Source organism: Alnus glutinosa, chromosome 10, assembly GCF_958979055.1.
Source record: "Alnus glutinosa chromosome 10, dhAlnGlut1.1, whole genome shotgun sequence".
In the NCBI taxonomy this organism is placed as follows: Eukaryota; Viridiplantae; Streptophyta; class Magnoliopsida; order Fagales; family Betulaceae; genus Alnus; species Alnus glutinosa.
The window spans coordinates 10,773,922-10,801,559 of NC_084895.1; the positions used below are offsets into that span (position 1 = coordinate 10,773,922).

At 41.3% G+C, this 27,638-nt stretch overlaps 1 protein-coding gene across 1 annotated transcript in view; it reads right to left on the minus strand.

Annotated features, from left to right (window-relative positions):
- Positions 1 to 25,123, minus strand: part of LOC133879454 (pentatricopeptide repeat-containing protein At4g18975, chloroplastic) — a 29,751-nt gene extending 4,628 nt beyond the window's left edge. The window contains exons 1-5 of the mRNA XM_062318025.1: positions 24,908 to 25,123; positions 24,636 to 24,764; positions 24,320 to 24,409; positions 22,360 to 22,503; positions 1,372 to 1,584 (exon numbers count right to left, since the gene is read on the minus strand). Coding sequence (XP_062174009.1) covers positions 1,372 to 1,584; positions 22,360 to 22,503; positions 24,320 to 24,409; positions 24,636 to 24,764; positions 24,908 to 24,937 — 606 coding nt within the window. The 5' untranslated portion in view covers positions 24,938 to 25,123. The remainder of the gene's footprint in view (positions 1 to 1,371; positions 1,585 to 22,359; positions 22,504 to 24,319; positions 24,410 to 24,635; positions 24,765 to 24,907) is intronic.
- Positions 25,124 to 27,638: the final 2,515 nt, after the last annotated feature.

Consider the following 27,638-nt stretch of genomic DNA (forward strand, 5'->3'; position numbering starts at 1 on the left):
TCGTGTTTGTTCTTCTACTACTTAGGTGTTTCCTTTGTATGCTCCCAGTTTACTAAGGAGCACCTCACGCTTTTAATGAGATTGGTTTATTACTTATCAAAAAAAATCTTTAAGCTACTTGCTTCCCATATTTAACATGTATGTTGTACCTCCATCACAAATCACTTAGGACTACAAAACATCTCATCTTAAACAGTAATGGAAATAACAATATTTTTCAAGCTTAACAGCTAATCAGAATGACAAAAATCCTTGAGCACCCTTTCATTACAAAATTGATATTTTATTAGATGAACTCCTTATAAGAGCCGCTAGAAACAATCAAGCCACTTGCTGGAAACTAGTCATGCAGCATTGCAAAGTTTCACTGTTTGTATGAATGGTTAGCTTCCTAGTATCAATAAATGAGCTGCTACAATAAATCAGTAGATGGTCTATAATTACCTTCACATTTTTTCTTGGCTTTGGCTTCTAGAGAGGGAACATTTTACTTCAACCATAAAATGGCTACTAAAATTTAAGTAATTGATATCAACAAGAAAACAAGGGTGCTAATTCGGGTTTATAAGTCAAGTTCATGCCGTATCGAATCATGGATATACAAGTATATGAATTGACACGAACACGACCCATTTAATTAATTGTATCAAACCCCTCAAACTTGACATGACCTATTTAACTAAACAGAAGACATGACACAATTCACACAACTCGTTTAATAAATAGTTCGTGTTGGATTGACATGAACACAACCTGTTTCAACTAATTTCAACTTTTTTAATACAAATTGGTTGAGTTGACAAAATTACTTGATTTGACCTTATCAACACAATTTCATATCTTACAAGCATAAATTCTATCAATTATACACATTCACAACTAGATTCATGACATAATCGATTTGATAGTCGATATCCATATCCATAACCATAATTATATACTTAGAATTTTAAGGGTAAAAATATAATTTAATTATACGGGTTATGTGGGTTAATTACAGGTTGACACAAATTTGACTCGTTTATTAATTGTGTCTAACCGGGTTGACCTAATTTGATCCTAACACTCTAATTTCATGTTAGGTTGGGGGTTGTGTCAAAAACTACCAGCCTTATAATGTAATGTACAATGAATCATATTTAATATGCCTGACATATCTTTCCAAGACACTACAGAACCAGAGAAACCAGAATGCTTTTACCCTGTTCCATTTAAAATAGATTAAGTTCTATAACTCATTAAAGTAGGAAGGCAAACAAATTGATTCCAAATCAGGAAAATGGAATGCAAATATATGAGTAAAATGATAGCTTCTTCTCTGTTCTCACTTCTCACAAAGAAAATGACTTAAAGCAGACACAAGAAGTTTACCTTTACAAGATTCTTTTGCATGTTGTTTCGATGGTATATAGATATCATGCGTCTGCACAACTGCCATGGAACTGAATGTAGATCTATCCCAATTTTCCGCTCCCAAAACTTGTGTGCTTCTTCTGCTCTATGGTCCATCTCTAAAGCTCTTATTAGTTGGCCATATGTTCCCATTGTGGTTCCCTGCCCCTTGCTTAGCATCCACTTAATCACCTAGCAGAGATTAACAAATAACTATGCCTTATAAGTTAAAAAAGAAACATAATGAGATTGGTCTCATATATCCTTTTTATGATTCAACAAATAATTTTTTTTTTTTTTTGATAAGTAATTGCAAATTTATTAAAAACAGCGTAAGGCGCCCCTAGTACACACGGAGTATACAAGAAGCAACAGCCTCACAACCGACCCGACAAGGAACAGCCCACAAAACCACCCAACCCTAAGCCCCTAAGCCCCTAAAGCTCACAATCTTCAATCATATCCCATCGCCTATGTTCCTCATCAAGGGCAGAGAGGAAAGCCGTAGATCTATCCCCCTTTTCCCCGAAATACAAAGAGCAAGCCATAGACAACTCCAAATGAGATAAAGGCTTCTTCCCTTTACTTTTTTCCTGAATTAAATGCTTGAAGGTGGGAACATCCAGGGAGGAGGAAGGAAGAATCCTCCCTTCCGGCGAGCCCATCTCAATGGAAAGTTGTGGACCCACGGCAGAATCCGAGCCCAAATATGACAAGTCCGAGCCCATGTTCGATCCCTGACAAATCCTCCGACCGGCTTTCCTACGACTAGAGGGATAGTTCGCGTCACCATAGTTGATGGAACTCTGCAGATTAAGAAGTTCCCTTTTTCCTTTAGACTTCTGGCGCGCAAAAACCTGGAACTCCTCTTCCATGGCGTCCCGAACAGCCAAAGCCCCCTCCCCAAAATCTCCATCCAACGCCCAATAATCTAAAGGCAAAACTTCCGAATAATCATCTTCATCCTCCTCCCGTACTACAATCTCCCCATTGTAGACCTCCTGAGGCACCACCGTTGGGATTGAAATCGGGGGAAGATTAAGAAACCCCTTCCTAAAAAGGCCCTGACTCACTGACGTCGTTGCCTTCTTTATTGCAGGATTTTTTACCGCCTTCTCCGCTGGCGGCACTTGACCTGAGACCCCCTTATCAACAAAACCAACTGACATCTTCACAGCTTGCAAAGAGTCAGAAAGTAGCCCATCATCCCACTTTACAGAATTCATTTCCCTCAATTTTCTCGCCCTTCTGTAGTAACACTGGAAAGGCTTAGAGTCCATCACAGGGAGGGGAGAACGCAGCTTCTCTCCTAAAAGGGTAGCACCAGCGAGAGACGGAGCGGCAAAAGAGTGATTAGGATACTGAATCTTCCCCAAAGGCATAAACTTGAATGAAGTAGTAGAACCCCCCGGAAGACCCAACTCCAGCGCCGGAGAAGGGGGGAAACCGAACATGATAGTACTGTTCGTCTCACCCCCGAACAGAAACACCGTTCTTGAATCTGTCCCTGTAACAATCGCCGATAAGGACTCCGGCCTAGGATAGATCTCAGCCGAAGAATCTGGACTCACGCCCACTTTATCTCCCACCGTTGACACCTTCTCACCCCCAGGAAGAATCTGATTCGGCACCAACCCAGAGGACATCTCAGGTGCTCGTCTCCTCTCCTTTGAGTGGATGCATCTTTCACCACTCAAAGACCCAGACGACGTCGGAGGACCAGAGGTCGCCGGCGACGGCAGATCCGCACTCGGCAGTGGAGAGACGAACGCAGTAATCGGCTCAGAGCAGTCTCCGCTCAAAAGGTCTCCACTGGGAACCACCAACTCCGACGAAACGACATTGCACAGCCCAGAAGAATCCACCGACGTCGTCTCCGGCAACAACGACCGAGAAGATCTAGGTTTCGGCACGAAGCAACCCAAGCGCAAACCATTCCTTGCAAGACGACCCAGTATCTTGTTAACAGCCCGGCCCAAAGCCTTGTTGGACCCTATGACCCGCTTACTCCACGTGCGCAACTTAGAGATTTCAAATTTCAAACTCGCACATGGACGATAAGGCTTACCCAGTGGACGGTGATGCTGGTCCTTACCCACCGGATCGAACGGCTCCAAAGAAGAACAGTCCAACGCCATCCTCAGATCTGCATCTAGCACCCTCGCCGCCGGAAGGAATTCAGGCTCACAGTGAACCACTGGCACAACCTTACTCCCGGAGGAATTACCCCCCATGATAGGCCCCTTCTTCACGACATCGACCGATCCTGCCTTCAACACCTCCACAAAAGAGGGCCCCTTCGAAAAGGGAACCAAACTCGGCCAAACCTCCACTGCCTTCCCCTTCTTCTCCACCATTTCATGTAAGGACCCATTCTCCCCGCCCACAGAAACTGAGAAAAGAGCAGCGGACTTCCTCAGCTCTTCGGAAAATTTGATCGATCCCCACCCTCCACGTCCCTCAGGAATCAGGATAAACCCTTTCCGACCACCCATCCCGAAAGAAGCTACTTCAAAGAACCGGCCGGCTTGGTTACATCCTCTCCGAGCGATCAGAACTCTCGAACCTTCCCTGAAAGATTTGATGAAAGCTTGATCTTCCGGAACACCCACAAGTGACTCCAACGTCGAAGCCAACCACTCAGTGCTCGAGTGATTGATGAAAATAACGCCGGAGAAACTTTTTCTCTTCTCCCCCACCCTCATCGTCGACGCCCCATCCAGAACCGAGAAGACAAATGTCTTCGACTCCACGATAAAACTAATCTCCATCTCAAAAAACAGCCGGAACCCAAGCGGCTGACCCAGCGGACGATCACATTCTCGACGGACAGGAGCCAACCCACCTGTAGACGCCCCTTCGCGATCTACTATCGCGACCCACGATCACCAAACGCTCAGGAACTCGCCCCGCACAGCAACCGGAAGTCTGAAGGGCGAAACCAAAATAAACCCCCAACGTAACGCACACACACGCGCCGCTCCTAGGTCGGAGAGAGAGAGAGAGAGAGAATAGCCTTTTGCTGAATGATGATAGCTAACCAAGCAAGCAAAAGGCCTTCAACAAATAATTAAAATAATTAAATACTGAATTTCCCAGTTTCCCATAAAAGATTAGAACAGAACCCAATACTTGCACGATGCAAAATTATGCAAATTTTGATACGGCTTGCTTAACATGACCCGGTCACTTCTCTTTTATATGAGCTAAACATTTAACTAAACGAAATGAGTGGGAACAAGTTGCTGAAAATGTACCCAGTATTATTACATATCAAGAAATGGAAGAAAAAACAAAATGAGTGGAAGGCATTTGTCTTCAGGAGACCAAAAAGGAGATTATGTCCTATATATAGTATTGTGCATAGTTTATGGGGGTGCAGTCATGTAGATTGGAGTTGTTTAGACTCCAAAGGGGGATTCCGGTGGTATTTTGCTCATGTGGCATAGGAGGATGGTGGAGAAAATCAAAGAGTGTGTGGGTGAGTTCTGGCCGTTTCTTTTCAGCAATGTTGAGAATCAATTTGCTTGGGCATTTGCAGGTGCTTGTGGTGCAAATGCCGATGGTGTTAGAAGATTTTTATGTGATGGATTGGCTGGTTTACTAAGTTGGTGGGACTTACCCTGGTGCATTTTTATTTTTTTTTTGTGGTGGGGGGGTTCAATGTAACTCGTTTTCCAACTAAGAGATCAGGTGAAGCCCACTTGTCCAGCTATGTTGGAGTTTTCTGATTTTATTTATAAGAAAGGGACTCATGGACATTCATCTTTTACGTGGTCTAGCAACAGGGATCTTCCCTCCTCGTCAAGAATCGATAGACATTCCTTGTATCCCTAGAATGGCAACCCAGTTTGTAACGTCCCACATCGCCTGGGAATGAGGATGTGCTTATATGTATAAATGCACCATTTATGACACAAAGCGTTTTAAAGTCATGATGGTTATAAACCTATCAGAACTCTGCAGTTAAGCGTCCTTCTGCGAGAGCAATCCCAGGATGGGTGACCTCCTGGGAAATCTGATTTGGGGAGCCAAAAGCAGACAATATTATGTCATTGGAGGTGGATCGTTACAAATGGTATCAGAACCATTGCCCAGCCTGAGATGGGGAGAGCGTACACAAGCCAATGAGGGATGCCAGCGGGAAACTGGGTCCAAAGAGGGGATGATTGTGACGTCCCACATCGCCTGGGAATGAGGATGTGCTTATATGTATAAATGCACCATTTATGACACAACGCGTTTTAAAGCTGTGATGGTTATGAACCTATCAGAACTCCGCAGTTAAGCATGCTTCTGCGAGAGCAATCCCAGGATGGGTGACCTCCTGAAAAGTCTAGTTTGGGGAGCCAAAAGCGGACAATATTGTGTCATTGGGGGTGGGTTGGTACACAATTCCCTAATTTGCCCTGTAAGAGACTACCTAGACTATGCTTGGATCATTTTTCCTATTCTTTTCGATAGTGAATGCATTCCTGGAGCCGAAAGATGCTTACAGTTTGAAAACAGGTGGCTAAAATTAGAGGGTTTGTATATAGGGTGAAGTTGTGGTGGTCCTCTTACCACTTTCAGGGTTCTCCAAGTTACATCCTAGTTCGCAAACTTAAGGCTCTAAAATCTTATTTAAGAGTTTGGAAAGAGGTGTTTTGCAATATAAAGAATAAGAAACAACTTCTTTTGGATGATTTACGAGTCCTTCAAGGTTTGGAGGAAGAGATAACAAGGAAGGTTGCAATGATTAATGATTTGGAGAGGACAACGCTTTTGGAGGAGGTTATCTGAGGCAAAAATAGAGCGCACTTTGTTAAGAAAGAGTGACAAGTCCACAAAGTTCTTTCATCAAGTGGCCAATTCGAATAGAATGAATTATTCCATTGAGCAGCTGGTCATTAATGGTACAATTTGTTCAAAAGAACCTGGATAAGAGATCACATTGTGCAGTTCTACGACAACTTGTTTACCAAGCAATTCAGTTGGCAGCCTGGGTTGGATGGCCTCTTGTTTGATTCAATTGGGTGGGAGGAGGCCAATTGGTTGGTGAGACCTTTCCAGGATAATGAAGTCTTTGAGGTGATGAAAGCCCTAAACATTGAAAAGGTCTCAGGCCTTAATCATTTTACTATGGGTTTCACCACAGCTTGCTGGGAGGTGCTTAAAGTACATCATGAATGTCTTCCATGAATTTCACGCTAGTGTACGTTTGAAAAAAGCCTCAATGCCACCTTCCATTCTCTTATTCCGAAGAAACTGGAGCCATTGACATTAAGGTTTTCGACCTATTAACTTAGTGGGCGGTGTACAAAATTGTTGCCAAGGTTCTAGCTAACAGGTTAAAAATGATAGCGGAGAAGATCATTTTTAAGCCTCAAAACGCTTTCATCAAGGGTAGGCCGATTCTAGGTTCCGTTCTCATTGCTATTGAGTGTCTTGATACTAGGATTAGATCGGAGAAACCAGGTGTATTGTGCAAGCTAGATATCAAAAAGGCTTATGACAATGTCAATTGCGACTTTCTCTTGTATAAGTTGAGGAGATGCGATTTTGGGGAATATGATGTTTCCTTTGTGTGCTTTTCAATCTTGGTAAATGGCGCTCCGTCGGGTTTCTTCAATAGCTCTCGTGGCCGAAGACAGGGAGATCCATTGTCTCCCTTTCTATTCATTATTCGTTATTGTGGGGATCAAGCCCTCAAGATAACTTTTCCGGACTTGTTTAGCATTGCCCGTTTTAAGGATGTTGCAGTGACAAATCATTTGGAGCTTTCTAGTGCTTCTCATTAGTGGAATATTAGTTGTCTCAGAACGGCTAATGATTGAGAAATGAATCTCTTTACCTCATTCTTCACCTTGTTGTGTTCTGTTAGAGTGAGACAGGGTGGTGAAGACAGACTTTGTTGGATTCCTTCCAGAATAGGGTTGTTTGATGTTAGATAATAGATCTTACTACAATGTACTTGTTCCCCAAGGTAATACTCATTTCCCTTGGAGTATTTAGCGGAATAAAGTTCTCTTGAGAGCAGCTTTCTTTGCCTGGTTGGCTGCTTCAGAGAAGATCCTCACCACAGACAATCTACAAAAACGACATGTCATTGTGGTTGAGTAGTGATGTATGTGTAAGAAGAATGGGGCATTAGTGGATCATCCTCTACTCTACTGCGAGATTGCAAGTGCTCTTTAGAATACTATCTTCAACAGTGTAGGCTTGGCTTGGCTATGCCTAGGAGGGTGGTAGATCTCTTTGCCTGTTGGAGAGTGCCAGGGGATAGGTTTCAGCTTGATGCAGTTTGGAAGATGATATTGTCCTGCCTAATGTGGTGTCTTTGGAGGATGCCTCAGATTTTAGTATTTTGAGCTATCATTTTTTTTAGATCTTTTTTTTGCTTCTAGCTAGGTGTATCTCTTGTATACTCCTTGTATACTTGGATTGCGCTTTGCACTTTTAATGAATTTGTGATTACTTATAATTAAAAAAAATATGACTCCGCATAATTACATATCAGAAAAATAAGACCATGACAACTAATAGAAGTCTCAGCTGTCCTTGAAGAATTTAATCAGTTTCTAGTAAATAGCTATCAATTAATTCCCTACACCATCCTAATAAATGGTTCTAGACCAATATCTGCTGCACGATATTATAAATTCTGACAGAAGGTAGAAAGGGAAAACAGATATTTGGGCACATTATAGAGCTCTTCCAAGCTTATTGTATCACACTCTTCAGCTTTTATAAAGGCATCCCCAAAATTTAGTTTGAGAAATACTTTTTAGTCCATGCATTCTATGTAAATTCTTATATCCAGTTGGTCTACCCACAGCCAATGTCTGCCAACCTTGACCTAACTCACTTCAGGTAGTAGTGCCATGTCGTAAGGGGTTGTATGACTGCAGAATACGTATTAAGTCAAAGGAAAAATTACAGACAATTGCTATAAGACCATCTATGCTCTATGTGGTACAATATTGGCCAATATTAGATAGTATTAACGCACATGACTTATCACCTAGAGACTCACATCCTATACTTGAGTCTAGGGACACTCATCCTATACGGAACACTAGTGATAGAGAGATAAGATAGAGTTATACTTCAATGTAACAACACGAAAAGATAGAGAGATAAGATAGAAATTCAAATGTATAAGATAGAGTTATACTTCAATGTAAAGATATAAAGTTGTAGTTAACCTAATATAGTGTAAATGCTATATATATCAATACAAGCTTATTAAGATGAGCACGGTGAAAATATTGTACAGCAAGGGTGTTCGGGTGATCTATTATGGTATCAGAGCAGCATATAAACCAATGTCTTTGATCCTTATGTCTGACTCTGAATCTACCTCTTATGTTGCTTTGATAGCTTCCATGGCTTCACCGCCCCACCCAACCAACCCTATGTCTGTAGTCTTCACCGTTCCTAACATGAATCATTCCCTGAATATCAAGCTCTCCAAAGGGAATTCATGGCTTGGTGAATGCAGATCCTTGCCTACATCCGCGGCCAAGATGCGTTCGGGTTCTTGGATGGCTCATCTCAGCCACCTGCCCAGATTGTTCCAAATACAAGCACAAATGATGCTGCTCCTGTCACCATGGCCAATCCGGAGTTTCTTGCATGGTGCCAAAGGGATCAAATGATTCTTAGCATCCTCATTTCCACGCTCACTGAACCGTGTGTTGTTCATGCTGTAGGATGTGCTACAACCACTGCCTTATGGACCACTTTGGTCACTAGGTTTGCTTCTCAAGCACGGGCTCGTGTCATTCAGATCTATTTTCAACTTGTCATGGTCAAGAAAGGCAATAACTCCATCACTGAGTATTTCCAGACCATTAAGACCTTGAGTGACACTCTGGCTGCTGCTGGCTAGCCCCTCAACGATTTTGAAATCGTCTCCTTGCTTCTCAAAGGTCTTGGATCTGAGTATGATCCATTTGTTACCTCTGTAACAATGCGTGTGGATCCTTTATCCATGGATGAGCAGTATGGACACCTTCTTGCTCATGAGATGCGTATTGAACAGCAACTCCCGTCCATTGATCTTGCCTAGCCCTCTGCAAATATTTCTTCTCGATCTCCCATGCCTAGAGGCCAAGGCTACCGTGGCTGTGAGTCATCTTCTTCCTATGGTGGACAACACTACTATCGTGGTCATGACTCTTCATCCAACAACCGAGGGCGTGGCTCCTACTTCTCCAATGACAATGCTTCTACATCGCGGCCTACATGTCAAATATGTGGCAAGTTAGGCCACACTACCATCCGATGCTACCAAAGGCAGGAATCAACTTCTCCTTCTGAATCTCAGCACAGTCCACAAGCTTATTATTCTTCTCCGGCCCTGCCTACTGAGGACAACCGGTACCTTGATACCGAGGCAACTCATCATGTTACTAATGAGCTCCAGCATCTCTACCTCTCGACTGAGGACTATCATGGTCAGGATCAGATCCATGTAGGAGATGGAACAGGTTTGCCTATAACTCACATTGGTTCTCCATCTCTCATTCTTACTCGTCATCAATTTCTCCTCAAACAACTCCTTCATGTTCCTTTAATTTGCAAAAATCTTCTCTCAGTTCGTAAGTTTGCTCTTAATAACTCGATATTCTTTGAATTTCATTCATCTTATGTTGTGATTAAGGACTGTCAAATTGGGATCACACTCCATCAAGGCCTAATTAAGGATGGGCTCTACCAACTCCATCCTTCATCTAGTTCTTCATCAATAAAACAAACCCTTGTAGGTGAGCGAACCTCCACCGATCATTGGCACAAGCGCTTAGGTCATCTTGCTCTTCGCACAGTCCACAGAATCCTATCTCAATTTCATCTTCTAGTCATCCCCAACAAGGCATCAACTCCTTGCACTGCCTGCCCTCAGGCCAAAGGACATCAATTGTCATTTTCAGTTTATAATTCCAGCTTATGTAACCCTTTAGATTTAATTTACTCAAATGTATAGGGTCGTCCTCCAACTCTTTCTATCAATGGAAATCGTTATTATGTGTCTCTCATAGATGCTTTCAGTCGTTTTACATGGGTCTTTCCTATCCAATCTAAATCTGATATTATGCATGTGCTTCTCAAATTTCAAGCTATAGTAGAACGCTTACTAAACTCAAATATTAAAAGTGTTCAAACAGATTGAGGTGGCGAATATCACAACCTCCATACCTATTTTCAATTTATTGGCATCATCCATTGCATTTCATGTCCTCACACGCATCAACAAGGATGCGCTGAAAGAAAACATTGTATCTTATTGACACCACTTTGGCTCTTCTAGCTGAAAGTTATCTTCCCAAAACCTTTTGGGATGAGGCGTGCCTCACTTCTTGCTACCTAATCAATAGGTTGTCCACTCCATTACTGAAAAACTAGTCTCCATTTCAAACACTCTTTAAACGCACTCCTGACTACACTTTTCTCAAGATTTTTGGGTGTGCATGCTTCCTTAACCTTCGCCATATAACTCTCATAAATTCTCTCTGTTCCAAAGAATATGTCTTCCTCGGCTACAATCCAAACCACAAAGGTTATAAATGCTATCACATTGAATCTGGCCGCATGTATATCTCAAGGGATGTGGTGTTCCATGAAACTAAGTTTCCCTTCGCTGCTTCATCATCACACACCAAGTCCTATGCTACTCAACCTGCTCCCTTTATTCCACCTCTCCATATTCCAGCACCTACTCCTACTCGTCCTACACCTCCTACTCCATCATCTACTTCGTCACATTCATCTTCTGCAGAACCAAGTGTGACTCATCCTCATTCCAATATTGAAGTAACACCTCCTTCTCGCATTCATCCTATGCGCACAAGGGCACAGAATAATATTATTCGGCAAAGGAAACTCACGGATGGCACAATAAGATATCATGTGCCTCGCACACTCAGCTCTTGTGGAGCCTACATGCTTCTCAAATGCAGTCACCATCACTGAGTGGAGTAATGCAATGCAAGTGGAATTCAATGCATTGCTTCAAAACCATACTTGGTCCCTTGTCCCTCCAATGGCAGCCAAGAATGTAGTGGGCTGCAAATGGGTTTTCAAACTTAAAAGAAAGGCCGATGGGTTTGTTGAATGCCACAAGGCCCGGCTAGTCACCAAGGGCTTTCACCAACAAGTTGGACTTGACTATGGTGAGACCTAGCCCGGTTGTTAAACCTACAACCATAAGAACTGTACTATCTATTGCTTACTCTGCAAGTTGGTCCCTCAAACAAATAGATATTCAGAATACATTCCTTCATGGCTTCCTCTCCAAAGATGTATACATGGTCCAACCACCCAGATTCATCCACCCAAGCTATTCACATCATATCTGCAAGCTCCACAAAGCTCTTTATGGTTTAATACAGACTCCCTGTGCCTGGTTTTCTAGACTCAATGAAAAACTACTTCAACTTGGCTTCATGGGCTCCAAGGCAGATTCATCGCTGTTTATTTATAGCAACAACTATGTCACCATGTATCTCCTCATCTATGTAGATGACATAATTATCATAGCCTTTGTCCCTGCTGCAATTACTAAACTACTTCAGCTCCTCAGTGTTGACTTTGCTGTTAAAGATTTGGGTGATCTTCACTATTTTCTTGGGGTTGAAGTCCTCTCAGTCAAGTCGGGTCTTTTTCTCTCCCAACGTTTGTATATTTTGGACTTATTGAAGAAAACCAACATGTTGAAGGCCAAACCTATCACATCCCCCATAGCAGCCTCCTCTGTTTTGTCAGCCTTCATTGGTGGTCCAGTGGAAGATCATTCTCTATATCGCGACATTGTTGGCTCCCTACAATACCTATCACTGACACGTCCAGATTTGGGTTTTGCTGTTAATTGTGTGTGCCAGTTCATGCATAGACCAACTAAACTACATTGGCAAGCAGTAAAAAGAATTCTCCATAGCTAACGCACACAGTATCTCATGGACTTCTTCTTCATCGAACACAATCCAACAGCCTACAAGCCTACTCGGATGCCGATTGGGTAGGCTGCCCAGATGATAGACGCTCCACAAGAGCCTATTGTATCTTCCTTGGCTCGAACTTGATCTCATCGAGCTCTAGAAAGCAACCCACCGTCTCTCGCTCCTCTACAGAAGCAGAATATAAATCGGTTGCCAACACCACTGCTGAACTCCTTTGGATTCAAGCTCTTCTTCATGAACTCAGTATCTCTCTCTCTTCTACACCTAAACTATGGTATGACAACATTGGGACTACGTACATGTCAGTAAATCCAGTATTTAATGCACGCACAAAGCATGTGGAAATTGACTTCCACTTCGTTAGAGATCGCGTAGCTGATAAATCATTGGAAATTTTCTTCATTCTACACTTGGACCAATTAGCAGATGTTCTAACTAAACCTCTTGTCTCCACTCGGTTTCAAAGGTTGTGTTTCAAGCTCAAAGTCCCCCCCGTTGACCTTGTGGGAGGGTATTAATCCACATGGCTTATCACCTAGAGACTCACATCCCATACGTGAGTCTAGGGACACTCATCCTATACGGAACTCTGGTGATAGAGAGATAAGAAAAAGTTATACTTCAATGTAACAGCATGAAGAGAGAGAGAGATAAGATAGAAATTCAAATGTATAAGATAAGAGTTATACTTCAATGTAAAGAGGTAGAGTTGTAGTTAACCTAATATAGAGTAAATGCTATATATATCAATACAAGCTCACTAAGATGAGCACAGTGAAAATATTGTACAGCAAGGGTCTTCAGGTGATCTATTAGGTAGCAACCAGTTCATAAAATGAGTATAGTCATGTGCTTCTCTAGCAAAGCTCACGTTCCACTGATTGGAACCACTCAAGAACTCTAGGTTATTTGCAACAAAGGCGTCCTTCGCAGCGGCTATACCAAACAGGGCTAGAAAAGCTGCCTTGAGAATCATATTCCCAACCCACAGATCATGCCAAAAGCTAATCTTAGTCCCATCTCCCACTTCGAACCTGGTGTAGCCTGAAAGTCTCCTAACATTTTCTAACATTATTCCATAATCCCACCCCGAAAGCTCTTGTAGGAACGTTGGAGCAACATCGGCCCCGTAAACAGCCAAATTTGGATTCCACCACAATTTTCCACCAAGCATCTCTCTCAATACCAAAGTGCCATAGCCATTTACCTAGAAGAGGGCGGTTGAACATTCTTAAGTTACAGATACCCAAACCTCCCTCAGAGATAGGGGAGCAAACCTTAGCCCAGCTAATAAGGTGATATTTAAATTCTTCACCAATCCCTCCCCAAAGAAAGTCTCGTTGGAGCTTCTCAATGCGATTAGCCACACTACCAGGGATGGGGAAGAGGGACAAAAATTACGTAGGTAGGTTCAAAAGTGTGCTCTTAATAAGGGTAACCCTGCCACCTTTGGAAAGATACATATGTTTCCAACTGGCCAACCACGCTCCATCTTTTCCACAATGATATCCCAAATAGACTTTGCCTTGTAAGAAGCCCCTAGCAGGAGGCCACGATACTTCAAGGGCAGAGAAGAGGTCCCAAAACCTAAATGCCAGTCAACTCACCCATGTTGTCCACATTACCCACAAGAACCAAAACAGACTTAGCCAAATTAACCTTTAAACCAGAAACAACTTCGAAAAATAAGAGTAGAACTCAGAGATGACTAGGGTTGGCCGCATAAAAAACCAAAGTATCATCCATGAACAACAAGTGTGAGATATTTATAGTTGGAGGCCTAGAACCCACAGAGAAGCCTATGAGAAAACCTCTATCATCAGTAGCAGTGATCATTTTGCTCAAAGCCTCGATGACTATAACGAAGAGAAAATGAGATAGTGGGTCACCCTGCCTCAACCCAAGCTCCCTCAAGGGCGGCCTTCTTTTTGTGATCGGCAGCTCTTGGAAAGATCCTCACTTTGGACAATCTCAGGAAGTGTCATGTTATCATGATAAACAAATGTTGCATGTGCAAGAAGACGGAGGAGTCCGTGGACCATCTCCTTCTCCATTGCGATGTGTCCTTTGCCTTGTGGTACTCTATTTTCAGCTTTGGGTTGTCTTGGGTTATGCCACAACGGGTTATCGATCTGCTTACTTGTTGGTGGTCTTCGGGCCGGTCGAGGAGTGCTATGGTGTGGAAAATGGCGTCCACTTGCCTCTTTTGGTGCTTATGGAGGGAAAGAAATAACCGGAGCTTTGAGGACATGAAGAAGACCCCTGAGGAACTTTTATCCTCTTTCTATCACACTTCGTATCTTTGGACTACGGCCTATGTGTTCCCCTTATCTTTTAGCTTTCTTAATTTCCTTACTCGTTTCTCTAGTTAGGCGTTTCCTTTTGTATGCTCCCAGTGTACTAAGGTGCGCCTCACGCTTTTAATGAGATTGGCTTATTACTTATAAAAAAAAAAAAAAAAAAAGAAGATGGATGAGTGGCCCCTATCAAGGAAAAGATGTGAGAGCATCATTCATGAGGGTTTAGTTATGGGCTATAGAGACCAATTAATGCACCATTGAGAAAGAACAATTCAATTTAAGTTGAAAGTGTGAAAAGAGGAAGACGAAAACCTCAAATAACATTGATAAAGTAATGTAAAAGGATATGTTAATTCCGAAGGCAACAATGTATGATTTTAATCATATGATAGAATGACAGAAAAAATTAAATGTGACAACTTTGATTAGTTGATGAGAATCCACAACAAACCCTAATTTGAATGAGATTAAGGCTTAGTTGAGATGAGGTTATTATAAATGACAGTGCGACTTGGATGAAACAAAAATCAAAGCCTTGTTCTCACTCTGATTCTTCCTTCTATTACCTGTTAAAATCCACTACCTCAGATTATTGCTTATATCAACAAGTTCTCTGCCCCACACAAATTTGTTCGAAGTATGCATAGCTAGGTCGAGCATCCCAATTCCTTGTGTACGTCAAGAGAGCAAAGATAACTTTCCTTTTTTGTTTTAAATACAAGAACTCCTTTACCTTAACATTAAATCTAAAAGCTATATGAATGCCATGGAACATGTCCATCTCAAAATTAGAGGGTAGAAATCTCAAGTTGGACAGCTGAGGGATAATGGCTATCCATCTTAGTTTGGGAATTAATTACAAAGTTAACTTAAATCTAAAAATCTTCCTTTTCTTGCCACTAGTTGCAAAAAATTACACGAGATGCATAATGTTTTCTTCTAAATATTTGCTTCCATTTTCCTAAGTAAGCAAACAGGAAATAAACGATTCGAGAGGCCTGAATGTTTTAGCTCTCACCAACAATAAGTAGGCAAAACAGCCAACTAGGACTCATTCCCTTCATGAAGAAAAAATAAAATTAAATATAAAGCTTGATCCCATTCGAACTCTTCTATACTTACTTGAAATAACTTCAGAACATAATGTCCCAAATCCAAATCAATTACGGCAGAACCAACTAGGAATTAAATTTAAGAAAATTAATTTGTCATGGACAGCAAAGGAGGCAGGTTGGAGACAAATATCACCAGCTATGCTCAAACTCCTTCCCCTAGTAGTTTAAATTTAATCCATTTAGCAATTGAATGCTGGGTCATCCAATGTGTTTATTAAGCATTAACCAAAATTAGGTAGGGAAAATTAGTATAAACATTTTCAATGAACTTGTGATGCACATGTGTTTCTACATAAAGATTCTTAGTCTGGCCAGAATTAAGTTCTACTACAGAGATTTATAAACAAAAGACTTGACATTAGGCTAGATTTAAGACTTAAAAAAAGTATACTTTTGAAAATTTGGGTATGAGAAACTACGTCACGATCTGAGACTCTAGGATATGTGTTCTCTCTCTCTCTCTCTCTCTCTCTCTATGAGGGGTAGCGCGTGAGTGTGGGGGTGGCGCGTGAGTGTGGGGGTGGCGCATGAGGGTCGTGGCGGTGGAGTAGAATCAGTTTTTTGAAGCTTTTTGGAGTGAGTTACGACGGATAGAATAGTCTATAGAGCTTGTTTGGGAGACTCTCCAGTCCGGGGAGAAGTGGTGTTGTGGAAATGGAGAGATGGTGTTGCGTGGAATCTAAGACGTTTGTGTTTTCGGTGATAGAAGGTGCTTCGGTGGTAAGAGTGGAGGAAAGGAGGAGGAGATTTTCAGGGCTCGTACTGCTTGGTGCACAGAGCAGTGGGTGGTTGTTTTCGACCCTGGAGAGTGTGCTGAGGTTTACAGGGAAGGATTTTGTAAGGTCTTTCAGTGAGGGGTCCAAGGTCTTCATCGTTAGGCGAGGAGGCAACATAGCTAGAAGTTTCATCGAAGTAGCAGCCTATGCCTTGGGTGGTTTGAAAGGGATTATTTACATTCCTGAAGGACGGAATGGGTGGGGATGGAGCAGATTCCTAGCAGAGCTGGGTAAGATCAGGGACTTTCTCTCAGAATCAGCAGGGAAAGATATGGTTCGGACTGGACCTCCGCCAGCGATGGAGCGGGTTCACGGAAATGGAGCCGTCACGGATGCTGCTACTGGTTCAAACGCCTCAGACAAAGCATCATCTTACGCAGAAGTTCTATGCACAGGTTCTCGCCGACCGGAGGAGGAAGGGTTGAAGCAGGTTCAGCCGGTGCACCATTTGGGTAAAGACCATCATGACCGTTATGCCTTCGACAACGTGCAGGGGGTCAGAAGATTTCCTAAATCGGAAGCAAAGTTCCCTGCTGTTTTCCGAGGCAAGTCAGACTACTCTATTGGTGTAACTAGCGATGGTTTTCAGATGTTTGGAGGGAAAGACACGTTACCCTCCCTGCTGCTCTGGCAGACCCAGCTGGAGAAGTTGAAAACTGAGGTGGACCGAGCACTGAGTAGTGTGCGTGAAGGGTTATTGTTGGTTGGGCCGGGCTTCAAGCCCAATGGTGATAGGCGGAAGAGAAAGAAGAACAGGAAGAAGAAAAAGCAGAGGACTTGTTGGGTTCCGAAAACTAAGCCCAACCCAAGTGTTTCAACGGCCGATCTGGCTACGCCTCCAGCAAAAGAACCGTTGGCAGCGTTGGGTTCCGGTGGACAAGAGAGTGTTCCGGAGAGAGCGTCGACTTCCGACGGGATCTGTCATCCACCTACGACGATCACGTCTTCGGAGATCACGCTCGCCGAGTCTGCCTCCAGGCCAGAGCGGGGGCCTCGACCTGATACCACAGTTGCGGATATAAGGGAAGAAAAGGAAGAGATGGGTATAGCCAGGAGTGCGGTTCAGTCTGTGGGATACACAGAGGCTGACGGTGGTGTTTCTGCTCCTCTCGAAATCCAAGCACCGGTAAGCAACACCATTTTGTTGGAGTTAGGTTCCGGGCCAGTCATCAACGTGGTGGACACCGTCATTTGCCCACCTCTGCTCTGCGCCGGAGGGCCGACTGTTGTCCCTGCCTCGGAAAGTTTAACCTCCCAGCCGGTTACTAGTAATGGGTCTGAGCTACCCGCTTCTATGTTGGAGGTTGTACCCAAAGATCCGGATGCCCCTGCCACAGTTCGGATGGATTCAGACTCTATGATGGTTGTCTGGGCTGGTCGGAGTTCGCTGGATCCTTTGGTTCCTTCGGGCTTTTATCCCTCGGTTTTAGAAGTTGAAAATGACTCTATTTCTCTCTTCTCCCCTTCCGGTTTGGGGCCCACGAATGGAATGGAGCTTATTGAGCCCCCGGAGGAAGAGCCGGCTCCTTTGTGCTGCTGTCCGGGTGATAATTTCAGGGGTTTGTCCGGTAAAAAATCTCCAATGGACTTCTTGAAGGTGATTCTGGAGTATAGCCAGTAGGTGGGGGTCACGTGTGATGGCTATGAAGGTCAGCTTTCAGCCGTGTTTGAGGCTATCCTTGCTGAAAATGACAAGAAGGAGACGGGTTCTTCTCTGAAAGCGGGTAACAAGTTCAATAGAGAACTTAATAGATTATCTTGTTCTATTAACTATGATGCGCGAAGCGGAAGCAGTTCTCAGAGTAGGTGTAAAGGGAGGGTGATTGGAGGTTTTTTATGAAGCCAAAAATCCTTTCGTGGAATGTCAGGGGCTTAAATGAGGGTAGCAAGCGGTTGAAAGTTAAAAACTTAATTAGACAATGGAAGGCAGACATTATTTGCTTGCAAGAAACCAAATTGGAGTTCATCTCCAACAGCTTAGTGAGGTGCCTTTGGGGATGTCACTTCGTTGATTGGTGTTACTTACCCTCATGCGGGGCCTCTGGTGGTATCCTTATCATGTGGGATAGAAGGGTTGTTGAGAAATTAGATGTGTATGTGGGGGAGTTTGTTGTTGCTGTTTCTTTTAGGAGCGTTGCCGATGACTTTACTTGGGCCTTCGCGGGGGTATACGGTCCTAACCTTGTTTCTTTAAGAAGATCGCTCTGGGACGAGCTGGCTGGCCTTGCTTCTTGGTGGGAGATGCCTTGGTGTATTGGGGGCGATTTCAATGTCACTCGCTTTCCTGCTGAAAGGTCTAGGGAAGGTCGCCTAAACGCTGCTATGATGGAGTTCTCAGACTTTATTTTCGAGCAGGGCCTCATGGACTTTCCTCTCGCTGGAGGGACTTTCACGTGGTCCAATAATCAAGAGAACCCTTCTTGGTCTCGTATTGACAGATTTCTTGTCTCTCCAGATTGGGAGGTCAAGTTTCCAGGGTCTATTCAGAAAAGGCTTCCTAGATTGTGTTCTGATCATTTACCTATCCTCCTGGATTGTGGTGGCATTCAATGGGGTTCCAGACCGTTCAAGTTTGAGAATATGTGGTTGAAGGCTGAAGGGTTTGTGGATAGGGTTCGGCTTTGGTGGGAGTCTTATCGCTTCCAGGGTTCTCCTAGCTTCATCTTCACTCAAAAGCTTAAGGCCTTAAAGGCTGATCTCAAGAGATGGAATGAACAGGAGTTTGGCAATGTGGAGTTTCGCAAAAAAATGCACATGGAAGAATTATGTACTCTTGATAGGTTGGAGGAACAACAAGGTTTATCTTCCGAAGAAAAGGAGAGGAAATGTGTGGTCATCAGAGACCTGGAGAACTCTATCTTGCAGGAAGAGATTAGTTGGAGACAGAAGTCTAGGGTTCTTTGGCTGAAAGAGGGTGATAAATGCACTAAATTTTTTCACCGAATTGCTAACTCGAACAGGAGGTCTAATTCCATAGAGTCGCTCTCTATCAATGGCTCTGTTTCTTCCGACCAGCAGGTTATCAGAGAGCATGTTGCTCAATTCTATGAGTCTCTCTTTACAGAACCTTTCCCATGGAGACCTAGAATGGATAATATTGCTTTCGACACCTTGGATGCAGCTGAGGCCTCTACTTTAGAACTTCCTTTCGAGGAGATGGAGGTCTTAGAGGTGGTGAAAAGCATGAATCGAGACAAGGCACCTGGTCCAGATGGGTATTCTCTTGCGTTTTTCCAAGACTGCTGGGATGTGATCAAGACAGATCTTATGAGGGTTTTCTGGGACTTTCACTCTCAAAGCAAGTTTGTCAAAAGTGTTAACGCCACTTTTATAGCCTTAATTCCGAAGAAGTCTAGGGCTGTGGATCTAAAGGACTTTCGTCCTATCAGTCTTGTAAGTGGTGTGTACAAGATCATTGCAAAAGTCCTTGCAAATAGACTTAAAAAGGTGGTGGAGAAGATTATATCATCCCCTCAAAATGCTTTTGTGAAAGGTAGGCAAATTCTTGATTCAGTTCTTATTGCCAATGAGTGCTTGGATAGTCGAATCAAAACCGGCGAACCAGGGTTACTTTGTAAGTTGGATGTTGAGAAGGCCTACGATCACGTTAACTGGGATTTCTTATTGTATATGTTGAGAAGATGTGGCTTTGGGGAGAGATGGTGCTCCTGGATAGCGCACTGTATATCTACGGTGCGGTTCTCTGTGCTGGTGAATGGCTCCCCAACCAGTTTTTTCAGCAACTCTCGTGGCCTTAGACAGGGTGACCCACTGTCACCACTATTGTTCGTCATTGTGATGGAGGCTCTTAGCAAGTTCTTCTTCGCTACTGTCCAAAAGGGCTACCTTTTAGGGTTTTCTGTAGGTACTGGCAATAGCGAAGCTATTATCATTTCTCACCTATTGTTCGCAGACGATACTTTAGTCTTTTGTGGGGCTAATTCTGATCATCTTCATTATCTTCGTATGCTTCTTATTTCTTTTGAAGCTGTGTCAGGATTGAAGATTAATCTGGCCAAATCTGTTATGGTTCCTGTGGGTGAGGTGGATAATATGGACGGTCTGGCTAACATATTGGGCTGTGGAGTTTCCTCTCTTCCTATAAAGTATCTTGGTCTTCCGTTGGGAGCTCCTTTCAAGGCTAAGTCTTGTTGGGATGAAGTTGTAGGGAAGATTGAGAGGCGGTTGGCTAGCTGGAAGCGGTTGTATTTGTCGAAGGGGGGTAGGGTTACCCTTATAAAGAGTACTCTCTCCAACCTTCCTACATATTTTCTCTCTCTTTTCCCTATTCCATCCAGTGTTGCTAGTCGCATTGAGAAGCTGCATCGAGACTTCTTGTGGGGTGGCATAGGCGACGAATTCAAATACCACTTGGTTAGTTGGTCCAAGGTTTGTCATCCTATTTCTGAAGGTGGTTTGGGCATACGAAACTTGAGAATTTTCAACAAGGCGCTTTTAGGGAAGTGGTTGTGGCGTTATGCTTATGAGAGAGAAGCTCTGTGGAAATCCGTGGTGGATGCAAAGTATGGCTCTACTAGGGCTGGTTGGTGTTCCTTAGATCCCCTTGGGTCTCACGGTGTGGGGATTTGGAAGAACATTAGGAAGGGGTGGAGATTGTTTTGTAGCTATACCAGACTTATCTTGGGCAATGGGTCGAGGATACGTTTTTGGGATGATGTATGGTGTGGAGAGATGTCCCTCAAGGAAGCTTTTCCAGTTCTGTATGATATAGCTTGTGCCAAGGATACTTTGGTAGAAGACCATTTGGTAGTGGTAAGTGGTTCCTATCAGTGGGATGTCAGATTTTTCCGTGATGTTCACGATTGGGAGATGGATGTTATGGCTTCCTTTTTCTCCTTACTGTATTCTTCCAAGGTGGCTCAAGATGGGGGGGACCGGCTTTGGTGGTCCCTCTCTCGCAAAGGGTCTTTTGATGTTAGATCATTCTATAAGGCTCTTGCCTGCAAAGAAGCTTCTTTATTCCCCTGGAAAAGTATTTGGCGGACCAAGGCCCCATTGAAAGTGGCCTTCTTCGCTTGGACGGCAGCGTTAGGGAAAATCCTCACCTTGGACAATCTCAGAAAGAAGCGTGTCATTGTGATTGATAGATGTTGCATGTGTAAAATGACCGGGAAGACTGTGGATCATCTTCTTCTTCATTGCGAGGTTGCACGCGCTCTTTGGTATGTCATCCTTAGCCGGTTCGGTCTGTATTGGGTGATGCCTTCACGGGTGATAGACTTATTTGCCTGTTGGTGGTCGGGGGGACGGTCCCGAAGTGCGGTCGTGTGGAAAATGGCTCCTTGTTGTCTTATGTGGTGCTTGTGGACGGAACGCAACGATAGACAGTTTGAGGACAAAGAAAGAACCATAGAGGAGCTCATTTCCTTTTTTCTTCATTCTTTGTACTCCTGGACGGCTGCGTATCTAGCACCTCTAGAGATTAGTTATAACGATTTCCTTGTTTTGCTTTCTTCTTCTTCTTAATTGTCTTTCTTGTATACCCCCTGTATACTTGATTGCGCTTTGCATTTTTCTAATAAAATTCTCAACTTACTTATCAAAAAAAAAAAGAAAGTGCTAAAAAAGCTTGAACTTTTAATTGGATGAAGACTCCTTTCTCACTTCAGACTTGCTGTTTTCTTGAGAACTTTTATTTATACTCATCTACCCCTTCATTTTCTTCGTTTTACAATGTACATCTCTTCTCTTCCTCCTCTTTTCCATGAAAAAACAATGCAGAATTGCATACTTCATTCTTTCTTTCTTTTTATTTGTTAAATTACTCATGCACCACATGCTTGCACACACACAAGAGATAGTGAGTTGCCCGTACCTGAACAACTCTATGCCATTGATGTTCCTTCTCAAGAGCAAGTAATGCCCTCTTAAGTGATGCAATAGGAAAGCTTTCCTCCCATGCAACCCAGGCATCTAGAGCACCATAAACAGCCTCCTTACTGTCCTTGATATCGAGAAGCTGCAACAATGTGGTTATTTTAACAAACTTATCTAAATATGCCCTCATAAGAGGCACGTAATAAAAAACAACAAGCTCACTCTTTGTGAAGAGAAGGGGAAAGATAATACTCCTTTCATCCCAATTTAAATGTCTTGTTTTCCTTTTTGGGAATTCATAAAATGTATATCTCTTTCTAAAGGTGGAAGTCCCTCTTCAATTTCCTATGTTACCCTCACATTTTCTATAAAGTAATCAATTTCTTATTAAACATTGTGCCACTTTAAATATAAAGAATTTTCTAGGAAACTCACTACATGTTAACATTTTGATTACTATTTGTACCTTCCCAAACCAAGATATCAATTTTGAAATATTTGAAGTGAAGTCATTTTATCAGGTGTTAACCATCCAAAAGGGTTTTTCCTTTCCTTGGAAGAATATTTGACGTGTTAAGGCTCCGTCGAGGTTGTTGTTTTTTGTGTGGACAGCAGCCTTAAGAAAAATTTTGACGCCTGACAATTTCCGAGAAATGTTGTGCTGGTTGAGTAATGTTGTATGTGCATGAAGAGTGGGGAATCCGTTGACCATCTCTTATTGCATTGCAATATTGCACGAGATTTGTGGAGCTACTTTTTTACTTTGTTTGAGGTGGAGTAGGATATGCCAAGGCGGGTGCTGGAATTATTAACTAGCTGGGGTGATTCATTGGGGTGTGGTCAAGCTAAGATGATCTGGAGGCAGGTCCCTTTGTACGTAATATGGGTCTTTGGCGTGAGAGGAATGCTCGGCATTTTGAAGATATAGAAATATCAATGTTGGAGTTGCGAAGAAATGTGCTTAACACTATATATTTATGGATATCGGCTCATCTTAGCCCGAGTTGCCTTACTTTTGTAGAGTTTTTAACTTTATGTTCTTCGTTTTCATCAATTTAAGGGTTTTCGTGTATACTTTTTGTGTATTAGGGTTGCGCCCCTCTGCGCTTCTTCAATAATATGTCATTATTTATCAACAAAAATTAAAAAAAAAAAAAAAAAAAAATTGAGACGGATGGAGTAGTTAATATAACATAATGGCAACAAGGAGAAAATTTCTGATAAACACCCATTGAGGAGGTTACCATTAAACATTCTCTTGTGAAGTAGCTAGTACAAACCTTATGATTACACTAATTAAAATGGAGTAGCACAATAATGCAACAATTTAGTGATATATTATAGCATTCCATGACATTTCTCAAGAATATACATTGCATATACATGAACAAACAAATTCAAAACATGTACACAAAATAAAAATAAATTGATTACTAAATTTTTTTTTTAAGAAAAAAAAAAAGTCGAAAGTGAAAGAAAAATGTACAAAAAAAGTTCTGAATTCAGATTTTCTGTTATGCACAAATAATAGCACTAGATAAAAGTTGACAGACAAAGGCCAATAACCAAACATGCAGAAGTTGTTCAACGCTCGTTTTTATTAATTAATGGTCAAATCCATTTTTAAGATGGATAGCAGAACATACTAATGAAAACCCTAAACATTATTTAATTGCCTTTTAGGATATCTCTCTTCATAAAGGACATAAAAACTAAGCATTAGGGTTAAGAGAGCGTGTTCTTGCTAGCATTGTAGCAATGTCTTACAATCATCCCTTCAAATCATCACGGTATATAGTGTGAATTAGCAGAACGTTTAGACATGTCATAGAATTTTAATGAATCCACTGAGCTTCAAAAGGCATTTCACATATCTTTGGCTCATTAATAAAAGACTATTGACAATTTGGGTACTAAAATCAAATTGTCAAAAACAAAAATAAACTTCACATACTTACTGTATTCACAAGAAAATTGACCTTGTCCTTCCTGGGAACATTCTCCCCAATTTGACGCTCTCGACTCGTAGTTTGGCTGTTGCATTCTTCCTAGAACGTTTTGCAATTCAATTGAACCAAAAAATGAATCAAATGCATTACATTTTCATGAAAGAGGAAATTACAAAACCCGTATCAATTTACAAAAAGGTACCCCAAAAACTTCTATGACAAAGCAAATCTGCTCCCAATAGAATTAACAACGAAAGAATGCAATGAATAACTCGAATGACAAATAACAAAATAATCGCAAGAATTTATTAAAATCTTAGATTACCTGATATGATGCCACAGCTGTTGATGTAGCGCTTTGGTTGGGTTTCTGAGATTGCAACAACATAGTACCGTAATTGGATTTGTTCAAGGTCTGGACCCTGACCACTCCAAGCTGAGTTAACCGGCCAACCTGTACCAAATCACAAACCAATACAATGCCATTGGGATCCAGATCACAAAAAAAAAAAAAAAAATCAAAATGGTCAAGGTAAGAGAATAACTCATTGAGTATAGCAAAACAGCTAAGAGAGAAAGAGAGATGCAGAAACTCACCAGAAAAGACATTGCAGGTGATCTCCACATGGCCGCCAGAATCAGAAACTCCAAATTGAGAGAGAGAGAGAGAGAGAGAGAGAGAGAGAGAGGGAGAGGTGGAGTTGAAGAGTGGGATATTAAAACCCGCCTAAAATCCTAGTACAACTCTCTCATCCTCTGTCTTTTCTTCTCGTTCTTTCCTTCTCCTTCTCTGTTTTCACAGCGGGAATATTACGCGAAGGGAAAACTCAATTTTTTTTTTGTTTTTTTGGTTTTTTTTGTTTTTTTTTTTTTTATAAAAGGGAAAACTCAAAATTAGGCCCACGTACAAGGACCAATTTTGCTTTTTTTCAAAAAAAAAAAAAAATTAAATTAATATTTAGGTTTAATATATTTTTTATTAAGAATAATACGTGTCATCATTCTACTGGCCCAGATATGGTACATTAATGAAATTCGTCAAGAGTTTTGACAGAATTTTACTATAGGGACTAATTATTATTTTGGTCTACTCTGAAAATCTCTAAATTATTTTTTATACCTTAGAGAGCAATTTGTAAATTAGGCCAATCACAAAGACTGATTTTCCATGTTTTTATTTTTTGAAAAGATAAGCTAGTTTCCAAATTTTTTCCCAAAAATCTAGTTCTAAATGATGTGTCGCCATTTTACATGATATATTATTTTAGTCAATAAAACCATAAGGAGATAGATGATGGCACATCATTTGTTTTTCAATTTTTTTTCCAAAAAATTGGAAAACTTAACATTTCTTTTCTTTTTTTTATTAAATCAACAATTCTTTTTGTTTCTAGAAACTCAGAAAATTTCATACATAAACTTATCTTCTTATAATAAATCAAAATATCATAACCAAAACACATACATATTCCAAGCTTTTTTTTTAAAGAAAATAACATTTTGTTCATATTATCCTCCAAGAAAGATTCTTAGACTAGGATCTTCTCAAGATTCAATGGGCCTCTAGAGCCTATTTCAAACTAGTCTTTGGATCCTTGATGGATGAACAAGTACAATACAACTTTGAAAATACTTATGTTTTGTTAACTCAAGAATAAACATCAAAGTAATAATTGATTCTCAAATTAAATGTCATTCATATAAATCATAAATGATCCAAATATGACAACTTTGGAATTTTCATTTTAACTCCAAATTTTCAAGGTCTGTCTTTTTTTTTTTCTTGGTTTTATGATTTCCTAGAACCCTTGCAAGTCAATTGCAGACATGTATTAGTATCAAATCTACACACCAAGAATTTCGGTAGATTCTTACTAAACATGTATCTCAAAACCAAAAGAAAACTTTTACCTGAATGTTTGAGTGCTAGATACTTAGGATAATTTCTCATCCATTGTCCATCCTCCTTGCAATAAAAGCATATCCCTTTGGCCTTACCTTTGAACTTGCTCCTAGCTTTATTGACACCTATGACAACAGCTTTGCCATTTTCTTTGGTCTCCTTATTTTTTCCCTTACCTTTCGGTTATGAGAAAAAAGTTTCACCAACTATCATACCAGACTTTGGTTCCATCATGCTATCCGTTATTACACTCACCAATTCAAACAAAGAACAAACATCTTTGCCTTTAAGCTTACATTTGAATTCCTTAAAAGAGTGTATCATGGATTTGAGGATTTCATCAATCCTAGATTTCATTAACCTCAACATCTAATAAACCCAGTTATTTCAATTTGAAAATCTCACTGTGTATTGAAACAACTTTTGTCATTTCAGTATCTGTGTCATGTTCGAGAATAAGATATTATTCTCCAAACCTTACTTCCAGATATTCCAACATATCTGAAGCAACCATAAAAGTTTTGTAGCTTTACATAAAACTCATATGCTAGTGACGTCAAGATCAAATATTTTGCTACGTTATTAATATGCAACCAGTGATTGTAATTATTTATTTCACCATCAGTGGCTTTAATGCAGGATAGACAGGATGAATTTGCACAATATTGTGCCCTTTTAGTCACGTAGATTTATTATAATCTTTGTATCCATTGTTTATACTTAGGATTCAAAAATTAAAATAGTAGGACCAAAAGGCATATCAGTAGGATTAAATGAAGAAAAAACTGTAGAATAAAGAACAATATCAGGATATATCAATTTTGCACAAATAAATATAATATGAAAACCCAATGAAAAACATATAATATTCAAAATGCAACGACAACCTAATCTTATAATTAAAAGAACATCCTCCGAAGGGAGCAAGGCCCACAGCCAAGGCGAGATGTCTTTAAGTGCCATGATTAGGTGAGACAACTTACTCATTATCAACATATGTAGTCTTTAACTTTAAGATAACAGAGCTTCGCAGGGAGATTAATATCCTAAATTAGTCAAGTGTATAACATCAAGTAGATTGGATGTGATTGTCAAGTAACTCAACGTAGGTGTGGTTGTTCTTAATACATAACCACATCTCCTCTATCTCTAAAAGAAATCTAACCTTGTAATTTGCAAAGTAAAAACACCCTCCGAAGGGAGTAGGGCCCATGGCCAATGCAAGGTGCCCTTACTTCATGATGGATACTGCAAGAATCAACAGTATTGATTCTATCTCCCACTTGATATTTTTAATTTATGGGCTTTGTTTAAAAACAATTGTAATTATATTACATTTGCAACTTGCTTTTCTAATTAGATTACCAAGTGATCATAACTACGTTAGGTTCTTTATCTCATTAGGTAATAGACATTCTAATTTAA